This window comes from Mus caroli, chromosome X, assembly GCF_900094665.2.
Source record: "Mus caroli chromosome X, CAROLI_EIJ_v1.1, whole genome shotgun sequence".
NCBI classification, from domain to species: Eukaryota; Metazoa; Chordata; class Mammalia; order Rodentia; family Muridae; genus Mus; species Mus caroli.
The window spans coordinates 29,837,684-29,859,333 of NC_034589.1; the positions used below are offsets into that span (position 1 = coordinate 29,837,684).

General features: G+C 39.5%; 1 protein-coding gene across 2 annotated transcripts in view; it reads right to left on the reverse strand.

The window, feature by feature from the left end:
• Window positions 1-21,650, reverse strand: part of LOC110286758 (A-kinase anchor protein 17B) — a 39,249-nt gene continuing 17,599 nt past the window's right edge. The window contains exons 3-7 of one of the 2 annotated variants that reach the window (XM_021153335.1): window positions 15,506-16,274; window positions 10,582-10,712; window positions 6,486-6,720; window positions 6,042-6,110; window positions 1-4,461 (exon numbers count right to left, since the gene is read on the reverse strand). In XM_021153335.1, coding sequence (XP_021008994.1) covers window positions 2,770-4,461; window positions 6,042-6,110; window positions 6,486-6,720; window positions 10,582-10,712; window positions 15,506-16,258 — 2,880 coding nt within the window. In that variant the 5' untranslated portion in view covers window positions 16,259-16,274 and the 3' untranslated portion in view covers window positions 1-2,769. The remainder of the gene's footprint in view (window positions 4,462-6,041; window positions 6,111-6,485; window positions 6,721-10,581; window positions 10,713-15,505; window positions 16,275-21,650) is intronic. The other variant, XM_029473530.1, reaches the window with a different exon arrangement.

Here is a 21,650-nt window from a genome sequence, read left to right on the forward strand (position 1 = left end):
CACTATTGACAATTTTATTTTTAAATGTATGAAAATTAAATTATGCATCATTTCTCTAACAATGCAAATAAGCCAAAAAGAGCAACATTAGTGTAACATACCCTACTACAGATAGAAACATCCTCCCAAAGTGGAATCAATGAGCATTTATTTTAAAATTAACACATTGAACAGTTTTGCAACAAAAACACATTGATTTGGTTGTGGTTTCAAAATGCCTAGGTTACATGGCCTTCTACCTGAGAAATTCAAACAAATGAACAAAGCACTTAGCAAACTTTCCCTTTACAGGATTAGCAGCACATACAAGGGAAGCGCAGGGAAACCCCTCTTTAAATAAAACAACGTTAGGCCCTTGTTTGATGGGACCAAAAGAAGATACGAGGAAACACACTTCACAACTTAAATATCAACAGTATCAAGAACAAAAGTAGTCATAACAGTTTGTTCCGTTACATTCTTTACTAAGCCGCCAAGTGACAAGCACAGACAGAGTAAGCTATCACTGTTCTCGTGTAAGGCCTACAGCAAAAAAGGGGTTGACACAGATCTACAATGCGTTACCACAGACGGGTACAAAACTCCAGGGTTCAGCAAAAGCAGTATTGTTACTTGGAGGCCCCAGGAAAGCGTTTAGCAAAGAAACAGCGCGAAAGTGCTGAATCAAGATGACTTAGCACCACGTCTATCACAGGGAGAAAACCCAAACCTTTGCACATGCTGCTAAAATCTGCAATTATATTGTCTTTTCTTACCGAGCAAAAATACCTAAAATCTCTCGAGAAACAATATCAAATGAGGGAAGAAGCTGAGTGGGTTTTTTTTTTCCATTTGTTTGTTTCAAAACAGTCAGCTGCTTTCTATTACAAACCCATAATGTTTTTTGTTTCAATAGAATAACATGTGGGGGAGGGAAAGGAGGCAGCTTTTTAATTGGAAGAGAGTAATGTGTTGCCAGAAAACTCTCTGACAAAATATGAGCTGTTAGTGCTTTCAAAGGCTACTTTGGGCAACATTACTTTGAACATGAATAGTCATTGCTAGTCCTCAAAAACAAAACAAAAAAGGCACTCTCACCACATGTGCAGTCTTTCAGATTCAGTAAGTCAAACCCAGTTTTAACAGTGAAACCAACTACTGGCTTCAAAGTGAGGTTGTTTCTTTCTTAGTAATCCATGTGGATCTGTTACATTCCTTTCTGAACTTTTAAGTGACTGAACAATCTCTCTTCAAAGAGGAATACGCAGATCAATGAAAGAACCTGTGGCTTTTCCTTTAGGTAAACCATAGTCATAACCACTGCAGACACCAGGCTGCTCAAGAGGCAGTTTAGGGGCACTCAGTGTGTGACACAATAGTAAGGATAGTAAGTAAGTCCACGGACTGACATCCTACCTGTATCTGCGAGCAGATGCTTTCCTGTAGAATGTCACATTGAGACTGAACTGAAACTGCCATGAAAATGCTACCCTTCGCCGAGTCTGCACATTCTAAACAACTATTCTTGTTGCAGATGGTCTCTAAGTTCACCGATAGCCAGTTGCCAGGTCGGGTAGAGCTTTGTTGGGAAAATGAAGGTCAACTAACTGCCCTGAGGTCCTGAATCCAATGTAAGGCAGAAAGAGTTGGCCAAACTTTCTACAGAGCATGCACTGTGCTAAGGGGTAAGTCTTCAGGAATCTACAAATATCTCAATTTAAAAACACATTTAAGAAGTCCAAAACGAGTCAGCAAAAAAGATAAATCACTTATTTAACATCGTTTACAAATTCCGCACACAAACAATTTTTCCACAGCTAGAAAACTGTGGACTTTTCTTTAAGTCTTCCTAACGCCATGACTTTGTTAAGGACTGAGGAGGCACTTGTTCTATAAAAGTCAGTGTGGGGGATAGTCAGTGACTTTTTACAAACTGATGTCACCCAACCCTGAGTGAAAGGATTACAGAGCCTGAAATAGAATACTGTCACAACTTTTCTTCCCAAGTGCCATTATTGATGTGCCAGGATGTTTTGATATTTCCTTTGCAAATCCCCCTGATTTTATAAATTCGATCCTGGTGCTTTGATGCAAACATATGGTGGGGTCCATAAAACAAACAAGAAAACTTCAAACAGTCCCAGCTACTTAGCCGTCAAAGGGCAATCAGCCCTTTTAGATTCTTCTAGAACTGTCAGTACATAAATGACCCTTTGAGTATTATGAATATATTCATTTCCTTCCAGTGAATATTCATGAAATTCTAGTCATAAAATCTACCTCTGGATTTCTTCTTTATCTAAAATTATTATGAAGTAAAATTTAGCAAAGTTTGTTACCATACATGGTGCTTCTGACCCAATCTACGAACACATCAAAAGATGTCTATTTGTCCACTATTGTCCTCTTTGAAGATAGATGATGAATGATGCTATGACAGCAAAAGAGCCATCGAAGGCTAAGTCAGCCATCTTAATGCTAATCTGCTCCTTTACTGGCACCAAATTAAAGCTTAATGTAAAATCTGTCCTTGGATCAAGAAGTTGTGTAATTACAGTGTTTCAGCAAGCTTTAGAATCTACAGGTTTTCTATTTGCAAAGCTTGCTGACATACCTGCAGTTACTCTGACCCACACTCCGAACTTTGGCAAGAGGAACAAGCTTTTGCACTTGAACCCTCTTCTAGTTCGTGCACTGTGGTTGCTAACAACAGAGCTATATTTGGTTTGAAGTTTTTCCTTCTCGTCAACTGTTTCTTGTAAATAAGGGTGTTCCTGGTCAAAGTGGCCGTCAGAACATTTTAAAATACAAAGAGCTAGAGTAGCTGTCTCCTAAGTAGCTTCCATACTCAATGTGCTCCTGGTTGTCATCGTGACTGACATAGTAATTCTCAGAATCAAGCATGTAATCTTCAGAATTTTCATATCTTTTGAACCTTCTTACATCCTGGTTATATTCTGACTTCCATGGATTCTGCCTTTTCCTGGAGAAATATCCCAAATAGAATGCTCTAGCACGTTTTGGCGGCATTAGTGGCATATGAAGGGGCCTGTATTTCACATTCTGGTCAAGCATACTGCTAGTAAGTCTCCTCTTCTTCCTCGTGGTGGTTTCTAATTCATCACTGGAACTGGACTCATGGTAATATCCTTCATCAAGCATGTGTTTTGGGGCTAGTTTCCCCCTAGTTTTGCTTATGTTCTTGTCAACTCTAGTGGAATCACATTCGTCCTCAAGCCACGAGTATCTCAGTTCAGACTTGGACCTTTTACCTGGTGCCCTAACTTTGTGTTTAGAGTATTTTCCCTCGTTGTCATGTTTCCACTCTGAACACAAGGTCTGCTGACTCGACTTCGTTTTCTGTTTGCAAGTACTGATTTTGTCAGTACCAAGAGGTCTTTTTTCCGGGGAGCTATTATAGACAGCCATAGACCTTTCCTCCTCCTCTTGGTTCATGCTAAGAGTTTCACTGAAGCACTCAGAATCGCTACTAATTTCCTCCAAGAAGTCTGCCAATGGCAAACCTACATCTACTGACCTTAATGATGAGGAAACTGGGCTTTTTCTTATGTGTTGAGAATCTTTGCCTCCGTGACTGTAAATCTTTTCCACAGGATAGCTCTCTCCATCAGTTGGAGAAAGGTGCTCAGCAGTTTCACTTGCTATGTCCTTGCAATGGTTTTTTAATTTCTTTGTAAATTCTTTGGCATAATTGATCTTGCCTGTCTTTTGTGACTTACTCTCAGGATCTTTAATATACACTTGCGGCCAGTCCTGCTCTTCATCCTGCTCTATCCCTTGCAGGCTCTCCGCTTCACTCAGGCTGTTTGAGTGGTACCCCTGTTTTCTTAAATAGATCTGAAAGCCATCCCCCTTAGCGTAGACATCTCTCTGCCACTGACACGTGCTTGTTAGGTGACTTGCTTCAAGACAGAATCGGGCATACTCTGGAGTCTGATAATAGTTTAATAGATAGTCAATAAATTCATCTGTTTCATAGATCTTCTGTTTCCTGCCACGGTTGATCACAGCTTGTCTAGAAGAATGGGATTCATTAGAACAGGCGTGGTCTTCCTTTGCAAGGGACTGATCTGCAATCATTGTACTCTGTAAAGAATTCTGGTCAGAGACCAAACTGTAATCACACCCATCACTTAACACTTTTCCAGTTTCTTCTTTTCTAGCTGAGTGTCTCATTTGTTTCACCCCAGGAGTGTGTGAAGATTTCTGTAACTGAGCCTTAGTTCTTTTCTTCACTTTTTGTTTTTGTTTATTGTCAGACTTGGAAGCCTGATAGCATCGCTTCTCGGCCTTTTGACTAAGATCAAGTGTGGAAGCCTGATAGCTTGGCATTTCTTCCCAATCTAGAAGATGCCGAGTGTTTAATTTTTCTTCCTCGGGTGATTTCAATGCAGTCCCTAGGGTATGATGAGCTTCGGACTTCATAACGTCAACTTCCTGTGGATTACACTGTGTGGATCCCTTTAAGAAAAAAAAAAAAAAGATTTAATGATCTCTCATGAAAACTCAAATGGGGCCAGCAAGATGGTTCAGGGGGTATAAAGGTGCCTGCCTCTAAGCCTAATGACCTGAGTTCCAACTCGGGGACCTATATGTGAGAAAGGAGAGACCTGACCTCAGCAAACTGTCCTCTGATCGCCCCACATACTCACACAGTGGCATGTGTCCCATCCCCATTCACACACAAAACAAACAAATAAATAAATGTAGATAAAATTTCAAAACAAAACACAAAGAAAACTGCTCTGGAAAAAACAAACAAACAAACAATAAAACAAGATAGGTCCAGATTAGAAGCAATACTATTCTGAGGAAACTACTAAATTAAAATGTTTTGATCTAATAAGAGCAATTTTTATTAGATTTGTGACCATTCCATGGCATTTAAAACACCTTACTCTTTTTAGTTGCTCAAAACTTGACAAGCCTACAGTTTTAAGTCTTCCAATAGGTGCTAGGGAAACAGGGAATGCTCTGTAGCCTTCACAGGAAACCCTAGTACAAGAAAAGGCATGTGGGTGAAACAAGTCCAACAAGGTCAACTGACTTACTAAATAAACTGTCCCTCTATTTCATACTCCAATCTTTCTCTATGGATTGCAAGTTGAGGATGTCTCTGAGTTGAGCCACCTGGCCTGCCTCATTAAGATGAAACACACAGGGAACAAAGATGCAGTTTAGTGGTATAGCATTTGCATCTTAAGTCAAAAAAGAAAAGCCAAACATCAAGTAGAAAAATATCACTGTGCCCATGAATTTGCCTGTGGTCAAATCTGATGCAACCTGTTCTACACAGCTGCAGAGTAAGGGAAAGATGATGCCCACATACCCATCCCCAGGAAGGTTTGCTGTGTATTCCCACCGAGGTCTGCCACACGGCAGAGCACAGCACCTCCCTGGTAACTTGTAATCAGTGTAAGCATTAATGGGTTTCAGAATCGTGCTCTCTACCCATTTAAAGAGGTAGATTTTACAGAAGAATGTCACAGGTGGGCATCATTAAGGTAAATCCAAAACCAGTCTAGCTGGGCTTGCCATCAATAATCCAAGTATGAAATTTTTTTTTCTGATCCTGCTTTTACCAAGTTTAGTTATCCATAGGACCTATAGTTCACTATCCACAGTAACAAACAAAATTGGCTTACTAGAATAGCAGCAGCAGTCATCCTTCCTATTTAAACCACTGCATATGGACTTTTAAATGAATACTTCAGAAATATCTCTGGCTATTTTTCAAGGTATCTGATTCTGGCTATCTCTAGGAGCCCACGAACGGATAGAAATACCTTGGATAAATGAAAAAAAAATCTGTGAAGAAGATAACTGATCTGTGAGTTAAGAAATTCCTTACCAGGGCTAGAGAGATGGTTCAGCAGTTAAGAGCACTGATTGTTCTTCTGGAGGTCCTGAGTTCAAATCCCAGCAACCACATGGTGGCTCACAACCATCCATAAGGAGATCTGACACCCTCTTTTGGTGTGTCTGAAGACAACTACAATATATTTACATATAATAAATAAATCTTAAAAAAAAATCCTTACCAGACAGTTCAAGAGAAGGCTAATGTGTGTTTGACAAGGCTTGAGGTTCTTCTCTTTTCTCATCCAAACCTGTTACGGACAGATGGATGGATGAAGTTACCAGAAGGCTACAGAGGGAACACTTGCACCACACCCACCCTTTGTGTCCCCCTAGCATTTTTCTGTCATATCCTATAGGAACGCAAAAAAAAAGATGAAGTAGCTAAAGTGTTCTGAAGTTTAAACACAGGAAGTGAGGACCGGGTTGAGATGGCACTGCTTTAGAGACTGGTTTTGGAAACCCATGGTTGGGGTTAAGGAAGAGCAATTGATTTAAAGGAAACGCCTATACATGCCATGCAGTTCATTGTTGGTGGGACAATACTTAAAACCAAAGGCTAGGCCTCAGAAAGACTAGTACCTACCAAAACTAAACTAAAGAGAATAGTTAGGAAACAGCCTTACTGCAATTTTCTTCAGGAGTACCCGGAGTAACCGAAGCGCTTCAACCCGCCTCCGAGCCAGCAAGTACTTCCGCTCCTCCCACTCTCCAGAAGAGTCTAGCTCCTGACGGGCCTCAGGCTTGGTTTTCACTTTTTCCTTTCTTTGACGGTGTCTGTCTCTTTCCTTCAGGGCTCGCCTCCTGTCCCTGGCCTTCTTTCTCTTTTCTTGGGCTTTCCTTACTTCATCTTTTCTTTTTCTGAACAACAATTAAGATTCATCATTCATTCAAGCAATAATTATTAGCCACCCGGAAGAACTAATAATCATTTAGGCTTCCAGAAACCTATGTCTGATAACCTCAGGACCTGGAATTGACAACTCATGGTAAAAACAAAGAACAACAACAAAATAAACAAACAAACAAACACAACAACCAGAGGCTGGGGGGATTGCTCCATCAGTAATGTGACTGTCTTGTGCATACAAGGACCTGACTAAGCAAGGTGTGTACACTTTGATCCTAGTGCTGGGGAGGTAGAGACAGGTGGATCCCTGGCACACTCTGACCAGATAGTCTAGAGTATTTAGCAAGTTACAGGCCAGTGAAAAATCCTTTCTCAAAAACAAAAACAAAACAGGAAAACAGGTCGACAGCATCAGAGGAATGACAACTGAGGTCCTCTGGCCTACACACACACACACACATACACACAAACACATACATACATACATACATACATACATACATACATACATACATTTAAAAGAAATAAAACACATGCCCCCTAAAATAAAAAAAAGAACATCAGTCAAAGGAAAAGACACAATTTTGTGTGTAAAATGCAAATATATAACGGATACCTTATAGACACAGGAGGAAGGACAGAAAGAAGGGAAGGAAAGAGAGCTCTGGTACTTTTATGTGATGCCCTGAAGAATAGGCAAGAAAATGAGCAGCAGATTCTATTCTGAAGGAAAAAAAAAATAAGGGCTATAGTCTGAACTCACAAAACTAATTCTAAGATAGCTGAAAAGATCAGAAAAACAAACAGGCCACGAAACCAGTCCGCCCAGTTCCCTGGCCGGGGGAGGGGGAAACCGGGAGTCTCAGACATAGTGTGCCCTGGTTAAACAGGGCGTTCATCACAGTCACAGAAGGATGCCATAGTTCTCACAAGCCTTAAATCCAGGGGGAGGATTTAGTGTGACAGTGATTGCTCCTGCATACCAGATACTTAGTAAAGACAAAATTCATAATAATAATCCTCATAATCTGGAAGGCTTCATCAGGTGTCATCCTGAGTGGAAGCCTACCATTTGAGACTGGATATGCCATGCTGAGAAGTTCAGGCAGCACATAGGCTCTGACTGGAAAAAATATTGTGATGGGTGGGTCACAGGCCCCACCCTTTGTGAAAAGGGGTAGACTCCATCACCTGCAGAAAACTGTGGAGACTCAGGTCTGGGTTAGTGGGCTACCTCTCTGGGCCATGGGTTTCAGCTAGCAGGACCGAGAACCGTGAAGCTCAGGTCCTATGGGCCTCTCTCAATTTTCTACAGCATCCTTCCTTTTACAGGACATTTAACGCTGTACATGATTTGAAAGTGCTGAGACCCATACATCAGTAAGGATCTCAGCTCTTTGTTTGCTTCCCCACTGGGCAACATAGAAGACATTCCTTGGCTTGGATATTAGCCCCCATGGGGTATACAAGTAGAAGTTTCTACAGTGGGGCTGGAGAGATGGCTCAGTGGTTAAGAGCACTGACTGCTCTTCCGAAGGTCCTGAATTCAAATTCCAGCAACCACATGGTGGCTCACAACCATCCATAATGATGCCCTCTTCTGGTGTATCTGAAGACAGCTATAGTGTACTTACATATAATAATAATGATAAATAAATCTTTAAAAAAAAGTTTCTAGAGCAAGTGTGAATCTACCCAGTACACAGACTGCAAAGTGGACAGAAATAGCTCCCAATAAGCAAAACAGGGACACCCCTAAAGTGAATGTAGATCCAATGAACAACTGAGCCTTGACAGGTCTGGGCTCAGACCCTGTTTGAACAGTATGAAGACAGACTTCAACTTTAACTGACCACACCCCTCCACCTAGCCAGAAACAATCTGTTCTGATAGGTTTTCATTATTTACTCACTTATTCCGTGTGTATGGTGTTTTGTCTGCATGTCTGTGTATCATATGTGTGCTTGGTGCCCTCAAATGCCAGAAGAGGGGCTCATATTCCCTGGGACTGGAGTTACTGGCAGTTATGAGTTACTACATGGGTCCAGAACATCTGGAAGAGGAGCTAATACTCTTAACCACTGAGCCATCTCTCCAGCCTCCTCATTTTAAAAATGTAATTTATTGGCCTTTGTGTTTTCCCTCTTTACTCTAAGGTTATATGTTCATGTGTGTATATACAGACATATTCTCAATGGAAAGGGAGCCTATAGAAGAAACCCTTTTCCAACTATGTATCCAAGGGAGTTAATAATATATAAGATATATGAAGAACTTTAAAAACTACCCATCAAATTACCCAATTAATAAGTGGACATACACACTAATATACAATTCTCAAAAGGAGTACAGATAGAAAATAAGCATATGAAACAATGTCTAATAACCATCATCATCAAACCAAAACTACACTAAGAGACTGGATAAAGAGATGGCTCAGCAGTGACGAGTACTGGCTGCTCTTGCAGAGGACCCAGGTTCGGTTCCCAACACCCACATGGCAGATCACAACTACCCATAACACCAGCTCAAGAGGACCTGGCATCCTTTTTGGCCTCCAGAGATATGAAGCATGCTCATAGTACATGTAGTCAACACACACACACATAAAAAAAAAAAAACACTTTAAATTCATCTTAAAACTCCACTACAATCCCATTTCACCTCTGTCAGAATGGCTATTAAAAAGAAAACAAATAACAACTAATGCTAGAAACGATACAGTGGCTAAGGGAACTAGATAAATTCAGTTATCACCTCATGAAAATGTGGTAAGAAATAAAGGGCTATTACCTGGATCTGGAGTTAGCCAGAGGACAAAGGATTATCTAAATGGAATGTTTGGCTTGGAATTTGATAAAGAAATGGCAGAAGCTCTGGCCAAATTTCCTAGATGTGACCAGGCAAAAAAAAAAAAAAAAAAAAAGGAGAGACATGGAACAGTGTTCTTAATATTTTTTAATGCTGTGGTTTATATAAAAGAGAAGGGGCCAGGGGGTGAAAACTGGGTTATCAGAGCCCTATAAAAGCTGGTGTCTGTCCTTTTTTGGCAAATGTTCGGCAATGGCCTAGGTAGGCAAATAATCTAGTTAGCTAGGCTGAAGCCCCAGCACTGGTAAATAATGTGGTGAGACTGAAGGAAGAAAATAGAATACCCCAAATTCACAGTAAGAATTCTGGCCAACAAGAAGAATGATGGTCCCAACAAATCCACAAGTCTGGATTACTTTGATTCTCGATCATTTTAGAGGACAGAAAACTTTTCCAAGTTAGTTTTTTATTTTAAACTGGCAGTCTAGGTAATATTGGCAAACTAATACAATTTCTAATTTGGATTATCACTATAAACTTTCAGCTCATGACTATAGCCCATAGATGGGATGCTTGCCTAGTAAGTACAAGACCCTGGGTTCAAACCCCAGTGCTGCAAAGAAGGAAGGAAGGAAAGAAGGAAGGAAGGAAGGAAGGAAGGAAGGAAGGAAGGAAGGAAGGAAGGAAGGAAGGAANAAGAAAGAAAGAAAGAAAGAAAGAAAGAAAGAAAGGAAGGAAGGAAGGAAGGAAGGAAGGAAGGAAGGAAGGAAGGAAGGAAGGAAGAAATTTCTCATTCTCAGTTAAAATCCTTTCCCCCAGACTTCTTAATCTGACCGTTCCTATTATCCTTCTTACTCGTTCTCACTTCCAGGCATGCTTTTCTGGTTTCTTGATTGTATCTATTTCATTATCTGCAATGTGTAAGAGTGTCTTTGATGGAGTTTTTGATCTGTGCCAAAGACTACCCCATATTATCTACCGAATCTAGCCATTCACCCAAATGAATTAGTCCAAATCTCCAAAGGAAAAACCTCTTCATTGTTAAAATTCAGCCCGCTTACCTTTCAGCTACTTCCTCTTCTCTCTTCTTTTCTTTTTTCCTCTCTTCCTCCAGCTCCTGTAATTTTAGCCTTTCCTGATTCCTCCTCTGTATAGCTCCTTCACTGAAATGTTTGGTGGTATCAAACATAACCTGTCCCAAAACAAATCAAAGCTTTCTTAGAAAGGCTTGTCTGTCAATGGACTGGATGGATCCCAGGTGAGAGAGAGGAAGCGAAAACAGTGCACAGCAATTGAAAACCAAATGAATAGGAAATGCGCTCTTTGAATCCCAGCCATGATGCTCTGTTGCTTATGGGCCAAGGGCTGAATGGTACTTGCAGGTACTAGGATGGTCTCTGGCAAAACCTTTGAAATACAATATCAAATTACTGTAGTTCTTTCATACAACTAAACTTAAGTGTATCACAATATGTTTTGGTTATTTTTATTTAATTTTTGATAATTTCATACATGTTTGCACTGTATTGTGAATATAGTCATCTCCTTACCCTCTCTGATTACCCTCCCACTCTAACAACCCCCCACCTCCTTCCCAATGTATGCCCCTCCCACTTTTACGCCTTAAATGTTTTGTACAGGAGCCTACTTTACATATGACCATGGGTAGCATCCCAGGGCAGTCTAGGCACAGGTGAGAAATATATTACCTCTAGTAAGCCATACAGGTCAACCAGATTGATGAGTTGATGTTGTTGTTTACGTCAGAAAAGATAAAAATAATAAGCATGGCATGGAATAGGGTAGGCAGAAAAGAGACAAGAAAACTAAGCTAATAAGATATCAGATGAACTACAGTTCATATCTTGAAATAGAATGAGTAAGTGGGGTAAGGAGGTATTCTCATAGGCTAAAAGAGGCAGATGCTCTGTTAGCTCATCAGTATACAGGAGGTCTCTACTTTCATCCTCAGCACCATGAATACAAAAATAATAAACAGGAAAACTAGTTATTGAAATATACCCAAGTGGACTAGGGATATAGCTCAGTGGTAGAGTGCTTGCTTGGCATTAGCAAAATCCTGGGCTGCATCCCCAGTGCTGCAGAAAGTAAATAAAAAAAATAAATATGCATTAAAAACAATAAATTCATTAGCCATGGATCCTTTTAACACAAGTAGTTACACACACACACACACATGAAACTGAAAATGCAAATTCATGCCAACACCAAAGACTGGCTTAGAGAAGAATTTAGCTGTGTCTTTTCCATTGTTGGGTTAGGCCTTCAGGGTGATAATCGATGTGCCTCCTTAGAGATAGCTACTCGGGTCAGCATGTGTTGATACCTGTGCTGCCAAGCTACTGTACAACCAACCGGGAAATGCAGAGTTCTTGCTTGAGTACCCCAGCCGGTCCAGGGGACTGAGCTTATTAGTTCCATGGGATGTGTGAATCAGGCCACAGCCCTTGCTCCCAGCCGATGGTTCACAATAAACCTGCCAGAAGCCTGCTGAGTGTCTAAAGGCTGCTGTACTTCTGCCTAGGCCAAGTGATGCAAGGCTTCGGCTGTAGCTCCGAGCAGCTGGGTGTCGCCACAGCTAATTTTTTCCAGAACAAATTTCCAGTTTATGTGGTCCACTGGCACTTATTATAGTTTCTCTGGTGTTGGAAGTGAGAATGCCCATAAGATGGTGGTGAACACAAGGCTTGGAACCCATAGCGTAGGAATGTGGAAAAGTCCAGAAAATCACATATCATGGATACCTTCAAAGAGGACTTTTATGAGGGAATCCTCTATGTGGCCGTTGTTGCCTACCTTGGCCCAGAAAAGAACTTTAATTCATTAGTACCACTTACTTCAGTAACTCATGAGATTGAAGAAACAACTAAATGACTAGATTTACCACAACATTTTCTTCCAGGTTTCTAAAGACAAAATTATGGTCATGGATGAAAAATGACCTTATTTCTTCATCCACTGTTTCCTAGTATTTCACTGTTCATAAACTATGTAGTCTCTCATCTTGATTGTATTTTTAAAGGCAAACGTTTTTCTATAGCTGTGAAATTAAACAATATGATGTAGTTACTCTACTGTGCTTCAGTTGCTAAGTTCAATGCATCCTACTGTAGTAGTAAAATATTCATTTCAATTAAGAGGCTATTAATGCAGTAAGTTAGTTAAAGTGAATCACTAGAAATATAGTAAGTGCATTATAATGGAAATAACATGGTGTATACAAAAACCAAGTCAGCGATTTGAGACAAGAACCAAAAATCTTACAGTAAAATACCAGCATATTTGTATAGCATATGCTACTGAGCAAAGAAAACTTGAAAATGTATTAACAGAAGTTTGATAAATTCATGCCTTGCCCAAGGAGGAAAACCAGACTCATTTTTGCTATCTTGTGCATTAATATATTGTTGCAGGCATGAGGACTTTTATGAATTCTGTCTTGCTGATTTCCCGTGTGAGGACAGTTTATTGTGCTGTCTCTGTGTCTGTGTGGTGCATCCTCAATTCCAAGTGGCCTAGATTCCCTCTGCCTATCAGGGTTTTTTGTTTGTTTGTTAAAGACGGTGTTTTTCTGTCCTGCAGATCTCGCTTTTGTGTGTGTGTTTTACAATACATCTTTCTCCTTTTCAAAACAGTAGCTATTCTTTTCCTTCAATACTGTTCTCGTCTTTGGTTCTTTCTAGCTTGAAAAGGCTGTCAGTTTTTCCCATTAGAAATGGCCTGAAATTGCACATTTAAGAGACTGCATCTATACTGTTCTGTTCCATCACAATGGGAATCGTGACTAAGTGTGTGCCTGTATTGCGCTCTTAGGGTTTTGCAGGATTTAAATGAGAACACAGGCCAGGTGTGGTGACACCTGCCTGAAAACCTAGCATTTAGGAGAGTGAGGCAGGAGGATCACAAGCTTGAGGCTAGACTTAAGCTACAACAGAGTGAGTTGCAACCACCCCATCTCAAAACAAAATAAATTAAAACTAAAGTTAATTAAATGCATAAATGAACTACCCATCCATTTGTATATACCTGTTTCTTAACACAAAGTGCTTATTTTTCCCCTAAACATACTAATAATCAATTAAACTATGAAACAATTAGAAGATTTATTAAAATATATGATTATAAGCTATCCTGGCAGTATATACCCAATATAATTTAATGCTAGACTAGAGGGGCTTTTTTTTATATTTGAGATATAGAATTTTAGTTAAAAACCCTGTCTTTTTCCTCCTATTAACTATAACTTTTAGCCAATTGGGTCCTTTGGTTTGTATAAACAGAAAGTTGAAATCTTGGGATATTAAGGAATTTCAATTACAGATTTCTCTGGGCCTGTCAGATAGTTCCCTATATTCTTGCTCATTTCAGCAACAGATTTTCTGATGGAGAGTGACAAATATAGAAGGTAATTTTTAAAGATATCTCATTGTAAATCATTTCTGAGATGCAGGAATTAATTATAATTACTGTCGAAATACACACATATAAAGCCTATAGAAGAACATTAAAACTGTCAGAACAGGAATGAAGTAATGGAGAAATTTGGGTGGATATATATATATAAAACAGACTATGTATATGTGCATGTTTGTTTTATATCTATGTATTTTAAATATAAAAGAAGTAAAAAAGCAACAAACTGCATTATCATAAGTTTGGACACTAAAAAGTATAACAATCCCCACAAATTTCTCCACAGAACCTAGGGCTTTGTGGATGCTAGGCAAGCCCAAAGCTCAGTTACATCCACTGTACCAACTCCTATGATCTTGGAGACTTGAGTCTCAGAGAGTCCAAGCTGTTCTTGAATTCCTGATCCTCCTGCTTCCATATCGTAAGAGCTGACACCAAAGATACACACTGCCATACCTAACTGAAAATATAGTATTTAATGTTGTAAATCCCATATCTAATAGAAGGCTCAATTTATTTGTGGCTTTATGTGACAAAGTTAGTAGCCAAACCCAGAATGGATAAAGCAGCTTCATGTCTGTTAGTAACTGCGTTCTCATTTAGCATGTGACACTATTTTATTTTATTTTATTTTATTTTTTATTTTATTTTATGTGTATGGGTATTTTACTTGCATATATGCCTGTGTACCACCTGCATGCCTGGTAACCACGGAGGCCAGAAGAGAACTTCAGATACCCTGGAACTGTATTACAAACGTTCGTGAGCCCCCATGTGGGTACTGGGAACCAAACCTTGATCCTTGATCCTTGATCCTCGATCCTCTCCAAGATGCTCAGAAGATGTGTCTCCAGTTCCAGTGTTTTGATATTTTATTGGCACCTTATATTTTGCTAAATAGCCATTGCTTTTTTTGAAAAAAGAAGTATATTGTTTAGGTATTAGCTAATTGTGTATATTTTCCATTTTTTTATATTGTGCTTATATATTATAGAAAATTAACAATAGTTCCATTTTGGTAAGTCTAAATGTGTCCAGGCCTTGAAATAAATCTTGATGAGGGTAAATAAAGCAGGAAGATGACCAAAGCAATCCCAGACATCAATGAAGTAGCATGCCTACATAGACAGGCTGGTTTTGAAAGCAAAGGACACGGGCCTTTAGGATTTTGATTCATGGGAATGAGGGAGAGAAGTGCTCTCCTTGTGATTTCAGACTTCATGACTCCCTCTCACAGCAACTGTCAAGTACAACAAGCATAGGAAATTGTTCCATGGGAGGCATAAATAATCCTTTAATGACCTCACAAGGCTTGGGCAGAGACCCAGATGGTACGAACCAGCACTTTAAAATCACAGAGGGTGGGCTACCTGATTTCAGAAGCTTGGATATTCACATTAAGCTTGTGTTTCTTCCTAAACATACATGTATAAATGATAGCATGCATCTCTGCATCACTGATTGATCAGAGCCTAGTGGAATGTAAATACATTTAAATTAGATGCTTCTTTCCAGTGGAACAGTGAAAACTGAAGTCCGGATCCTTCTTACCTTAATATTACATGCCAGAGCTTTGCCATCGTCTCCTTTAAGCATCAGCTTCATTCCTCGAAGGGATTCCATGGCTTTTATAAAGTCAGTTGACTCCTGGTATTGTATAAAGGCTTCGAATGTTTGCAAGCCAAAGTTGAAACCCCCAAAGCTCCCACCTGTCATCACTTCTCGGTAGGGGTCAAGCATGGGGATATCCACATTCTTGATCTTCCCAAAACTCTCAAAGACTACTCGGAGGATCTCCTCACAGGGCTTCTCTCCACTGGAACCTTTAGGTGCAAACCACTTACAGGGCAAGCCTTCAAAGTAGATAGAATCAGGGCTCTTATCATGGTCTTGTTCTTCAGCTCCCTCAATCACTGAGGCCTCTTTCCCTTTCGGGAAGTGTTCCCACTCTCCCTGGGCATCTGTCGCTACTACTTTTAAGTCAGTTTTCAAACCATTAAGCTTGATGATCTTCCCATGTAACTTGGCTTTCAGGATCTGAACCAGACTTCGTGTTTCAGCCTCACCCTCAAATCGGATGAAGTCTTTCGTACTCTTGGAGAGTCGCACTGTGGTGAACTGGTCAGGGCAAATCAGACTTTTCAGTTGGTCAAGAACTTCCCAGTTAGAGAAGGGCCTCACAGGTTCTATACATTCTGGGAGCAACACGTTGATCATTAATTTTGCTATAGGCTTGAGGTAGAGGTGCTGAGCAGCACAGAGCTCTGTTGCCTCAGAGTTATCATAAACCACTGTGACTGTCATGGTGTCCTCACACCACCTTAGAGGACAAAAGAGAAAAATTTAATACAGATGGAGCAAAACACAGATTGGGACTGTGAAATGGTGTTACCATTGCTAGTCTTAGATCCAACAGATAGAGGGAAAACATACTAAGAGTAGAATTAACATAGTACCTTATAGCTCTTGAAACTAATAAGCAATTATAGTAGGGTTATAGGATACAAGGTTAACCAAAACAGCCAATGGCATGCCTATATGCCAACAACAAAGTTTAATTAGATATTTAAAGCATGATTCCAATTCAAGTATGGTGGCTTCTGCCTGCAATCCCAGCACTCAAGAAACAGAGACACTTGGATTGCTATGACTTTGAGTACATCTTGACCTAAATAGTTCCAGATTCTCCTGAACTACTAAAATGAGACCCTTTCTTAACTCCCCCTTCCCCCAGCAACAACAGCAAAACCCATGATGCATTTATATTAGCACCAAATCCATGAAATGATTAGGCAGAAATCTAACAAAAATCTGCAAAAGATCTATACAAAAGAAACTACAAAACTCTGATGAAAAATATCAAAGAACTAAGTATGTGCAGTAAATCAATAAGAAGGATCAACATGTCAATTCTTTCCAACTAGATCTGTATGTTAAACATAACCCCAATAGAAATCTTGACAAGTTATTTTCTGGATCAAATATAAATTCTAAGGCCAGCACATGGTGGCCCACACCTTTAATCCAAGCATTCTGGAGGCAAAAGCAGGCAGAACTCTGTGAATTCAAGGCAAACCTGGTTTACACAAAGGGTTCCAGGCCAGTTAGGGCTATATAATGAGACCCTGCCTCAAAAGAAAAAGAAAAAGGATTCTAAAATTTAGACAAAAGACAAAGACCTAAAATAACCAACTTAGCATTGAAGGATTGGGGCGGGGGGGGTTGAATGACACTCTCTGACTTCAAAAGTAATCTAACACCATAGTTGTTAAGATAAGATGGTACATATCAACGAAAAGACAAGTAGATGTATGGAACAGGACAGAAAACTCAGAAATAGATTCACATAAAGTTTATGAATGTATAAAGAAGTTAGCCAAGGTAATCTTTTCAATGACTAATGCTGGAACAATAGACATCTAATCTAAATATGGGCCAAAATGGGCTGAAAAGATGGTTCAGATATTTTTTTTAATTTTTATTAGGTAATTTCCTTATTTACATTTCCAATGCTATCCCAAAAGTCCCCCATACCCTCCCCCCCACTCCCCTACCCACCCACTCCCCCTTTTTGGCCCTGGGATTCCCCTATTCTGGGGCATATAAAGTTTGCAAGTCCAATGGGCCTCTCTTTCCAGTGATGGCCGACTAGGCCATCTTTTGATACATATGCAGCTAGAGACAAGATGGTTCAGATATTAAGAACCTCTCTGCTCTTGCAGAGGACCAAAGTTCAGTTGGCTCAAAATGGACTGTAACTCCACCTCCAGGTGATATTACACCCACCTCTGCACTACACAAGCAACTAGACTCCTTCATACATATCACCACACATGGCCACACATAACTAATAACAATTTTTAAATGAACCTGTTGCAGGATATTTGATCATTCTGTGAACCCTGAGATTGTATTACTTATTGGAAAAACCTGTTTCTAGTTGTGGTGTGGCTTATCCATTAGCACACACATTTAATCCCTCCGGTTGGAATACTGGCATGCCCTTAGTGTGTACCTTTAATCCCAAACAATGAAGGTAAAGTTTGTAGAAGGAAGTACCCATGTTTGAAAGGGGTGTCTAATTGAATGGCAGACAAAGTGACAAATCAGAGAAAAATTTGACAGAATAGGATACACCCAACTCTCACAAGAAGAGAGAGGAAAAAGGGAAGCTAGTTCAGGGGCAGTGCAGAGAGAAAGAGGCAGGCAGTTTTCCTGGGAGAGTTTTACAGAGACAGGTTGAAGAGAAACGAAGCTAGACACAGAGGAAGACAGAGTGAGCCAGAGAATTAGAAGGAGCCTAAAGAGTAGAACAGATTGCCAAAGTGAGTATGAGGCCAAGAGAAGCCAGCTTGAATCAGTTAGTTTGGAGAGCAGTTTTGAGCCAGAAAAGCAGAGTTGAACCAGACATCCAGAGCTCAGAAAGCTCAGAGCTGATTAACAGCAAGTCTATGAGGCTGAAAACATTGTAGGCCTAGATTAGAATGTATGGAGGTTAGAAGCTTCCAGGACTAGGCCTAGGTTAGCAGACTGAGGCAGTAAGCTTCTGAGATAACAATTATCACAGGTGAATAAAAGTTACTTTTACAGGAGCTAGCCAAACAGGTTTGGGGATGTAGCTGAGAGATAGAACATTTTCCTACCATGTGTATAGCCCTAAATTTGATTCCAACAACAATAGAAAAATGGACAAAATATCTTAACAGATGTCTCCCCAAATTATACTGATGAAAAAATAATTTTAAATAGTGCCTCTCATAGATTAATTTAAAAGTGTAGGTTATATTTTTAAATAGCTTAACAGAGATTAATTCCTAAATTATTTTAGTACAGATTTTTTTGTGTGATGTCAGGAAATAAACCAAAGCCCTTGCACACACAAGACTAGTACTTTACCACTGAACTACATCCCAGCTCTTAGATTTAATATTCAGAAATCATCAAATCAAGATTCAGAAATCAAGAATGCTTTGGAGAAAAAATGAATTACTATAAAAGATAACCTGATTTTCCCAAGAAGACCTGACTGTCAATATTTAAAATTTTTCATTTTATTACTTTCTGTGTATGAGTATTTTGCCCACATGTATGTCTGTTGCACCATGTGTGGGCAGTACCCATGGATCCCAGAAGATACAGTTAGATCCCCTGCAACTGGAGTTACAAACAGTTGTGAGCCATCATGTAGGTCCTGAGAATCAAACGTAGGCATTCTGGAAAAGCAGGCAGCCCTTTAACTGGAGCCAATTCTCCAGCATTGTCAGTCATTTTTAAAATGACCTCTGAAAATCTCAGGTAAGGCAATTAAAAAAGAGAAAGGAGATAGATATCCAGGTGGAAGGGAGAAAGTCAAATCACCCATTTGCACATAACATTATCTGATATACAGAAAAGCCTAAAGACTACCAAAATATGTTAGAATTGATAGACAAGTTACAGAATGCAAAATCAATATATAAAAGTTAGTACTGAGGGCTAAAGAGATGGCTCAGCAACTCAGAACACTTGCTGCTCTTGTAGAGAGGACCAGGACGTTAGGTTCTCAGCATCCACATAGCAATTCACAACCATCTGCAACTCCAGTAACAGGGGATCTGATGCCTCCACTAACACCAGGCATGCATGTGGTGCACTGACATACATGTATGCAAAACACTCATACACACAGAATTAAAAATAAATATTAATCTTCTTTCTTTATTTTTGAGATACGTGCACACTACACAGGCCAGGCTGATCTGGAATTCATTATGTACACCATACTAGCCTTGAGCTACTTGAAGTCACAGAGATCCACCTGCCCCTGCCTCCTGAGTGCTGGGATGAAAGACATACCAACAAAAACAAATCTGGCTTATATTCCTATACAACAATGAACAAACTGAAAAATCAAGAAGATGAATTCATTTGCAACACCTATAAAGATACCTAGAAATTAACTTAGAGGTTAAAGAACTCTACAATCAAATCTATAAAAGACTGATGAAAGAAACTGAAACACACACATCACAGAGAGACATATAGACAGAGACAGACAGACAGACAATGACAGCCTGGAATGCTCCTGGACTGGAAAAATTCATATTCTTGACATAGCTATATTGTTCAACATAATCTATAGATTCAATGCAGCATCCATCAAAATAACAAGGGCATCCTTCACAGAAACAAGAGGAAACACCCTTAAAACTTGTATGGAGCTGCAAAAAAATCCTGCCAAAGTAATTCTGAGCAAAACCTAACATGACAAAGCTGGAGACATAATAATATGTGATTTCAAAACATGTTATATAAAACTACTGTAGCCAAAGCAGCATGCTACTAGCATAAAAGCAAACACATTGATCAATACAACAGAATAGAGGACCCAGAAATAACTGATTTTTTTTCAAGGCACCAAAAAATACTTTGGAAAAAGTCTCTTCAATAAATGGTGCTTGGATATTACTATATATAGTAGGATGTATATCAGTCTTCTCAAAACACTTGAAATAGAACCAGAGCTAGAACATGACACAGATGTCTCCCAACTGGGAATATGTCCAAAGAAATGAAGTCAGTATGTCAAGAAGCACTCTCATTCTTCCTGCAGAATTAACTTGGGTGCTCATAGAATGGAGGATGGTTGCAGAATATTCAGTATATAAGCACAATGGAATATTATCACACTCTAAAAAGAATGAAATCCTGTCATTTCCACAACTAGGAAAAGCTAGGAAATATTATGTTAAATGAAATAAGCTGGGAATACAACGAAGCTGAATACCTACTTTCATAGAAATGGAAAGTAGAATGGTAGTTAGCACAGGCTGAGAAGAATAGAGGAAGAGGGACTGGAGAGAAGGTGGTTAGTGTACATACAGTACCGTTGACTAGCCAAGATAATCATTACTGTTCTATTGAACAGTAGGGCAACTATAGAGAAGAAAAAATTAATTGTATATTTCAAAACACCCAGTAGGTCAGGTTTTAAATATTCTCCACCCAAAGAAATGGTGCATGTCTGAGGAGATGGCCATATCATACTCTAATTTGATCATTACACATTGCATGCATATATTGCAATGTCAAATTATGTCCTTTGAATACATATAATTGTACTTTTAGCTTTAAAATTATGTGCCAATTAAAATTTTTAACTTTTTAAATGCCCCCTTTCAAGTCATCACAACTGCAATTCTCAAATTCCAATTTTCCTAAGACTGCAATAACAAAAACAGTTGTTCTTGCCCCTTCTCTAGTCATAGACTCTAGATCTTAAAATTAAATGCATGTGGATATTTCATTTTCAATTACTTTCTGGGAATAAAAAGCTAATTTTCAATTCTTATTTAAAAATCTGTCAAGGGCCTAGGACTCACCAACTAATCGGATTTTTGCATATATCATACTTTCAGTGCTACAGCCATGCCGTGGGAAATTAGTGGAACAGCTGGCGCATAGCTGCAAACAATCAACTCCATTGTGGCACCTGTTCTTGAAGGGTGCCTCAGACATGATTAGGGGGAGCAGAGAAAGAGACAGACACACACACACAAAGAGAAGCAGGGAGACAGAGAGATGGACAGACAGACAGACAGACACACACACACACACACACACACAGAGACAAGAGACAGAAAGAGACAGACAAGAGAGAAAGAGGCAGAGGGTTGGGGTGAGGAAACTTAATCAAAATGTATTGCATGAAAGGATT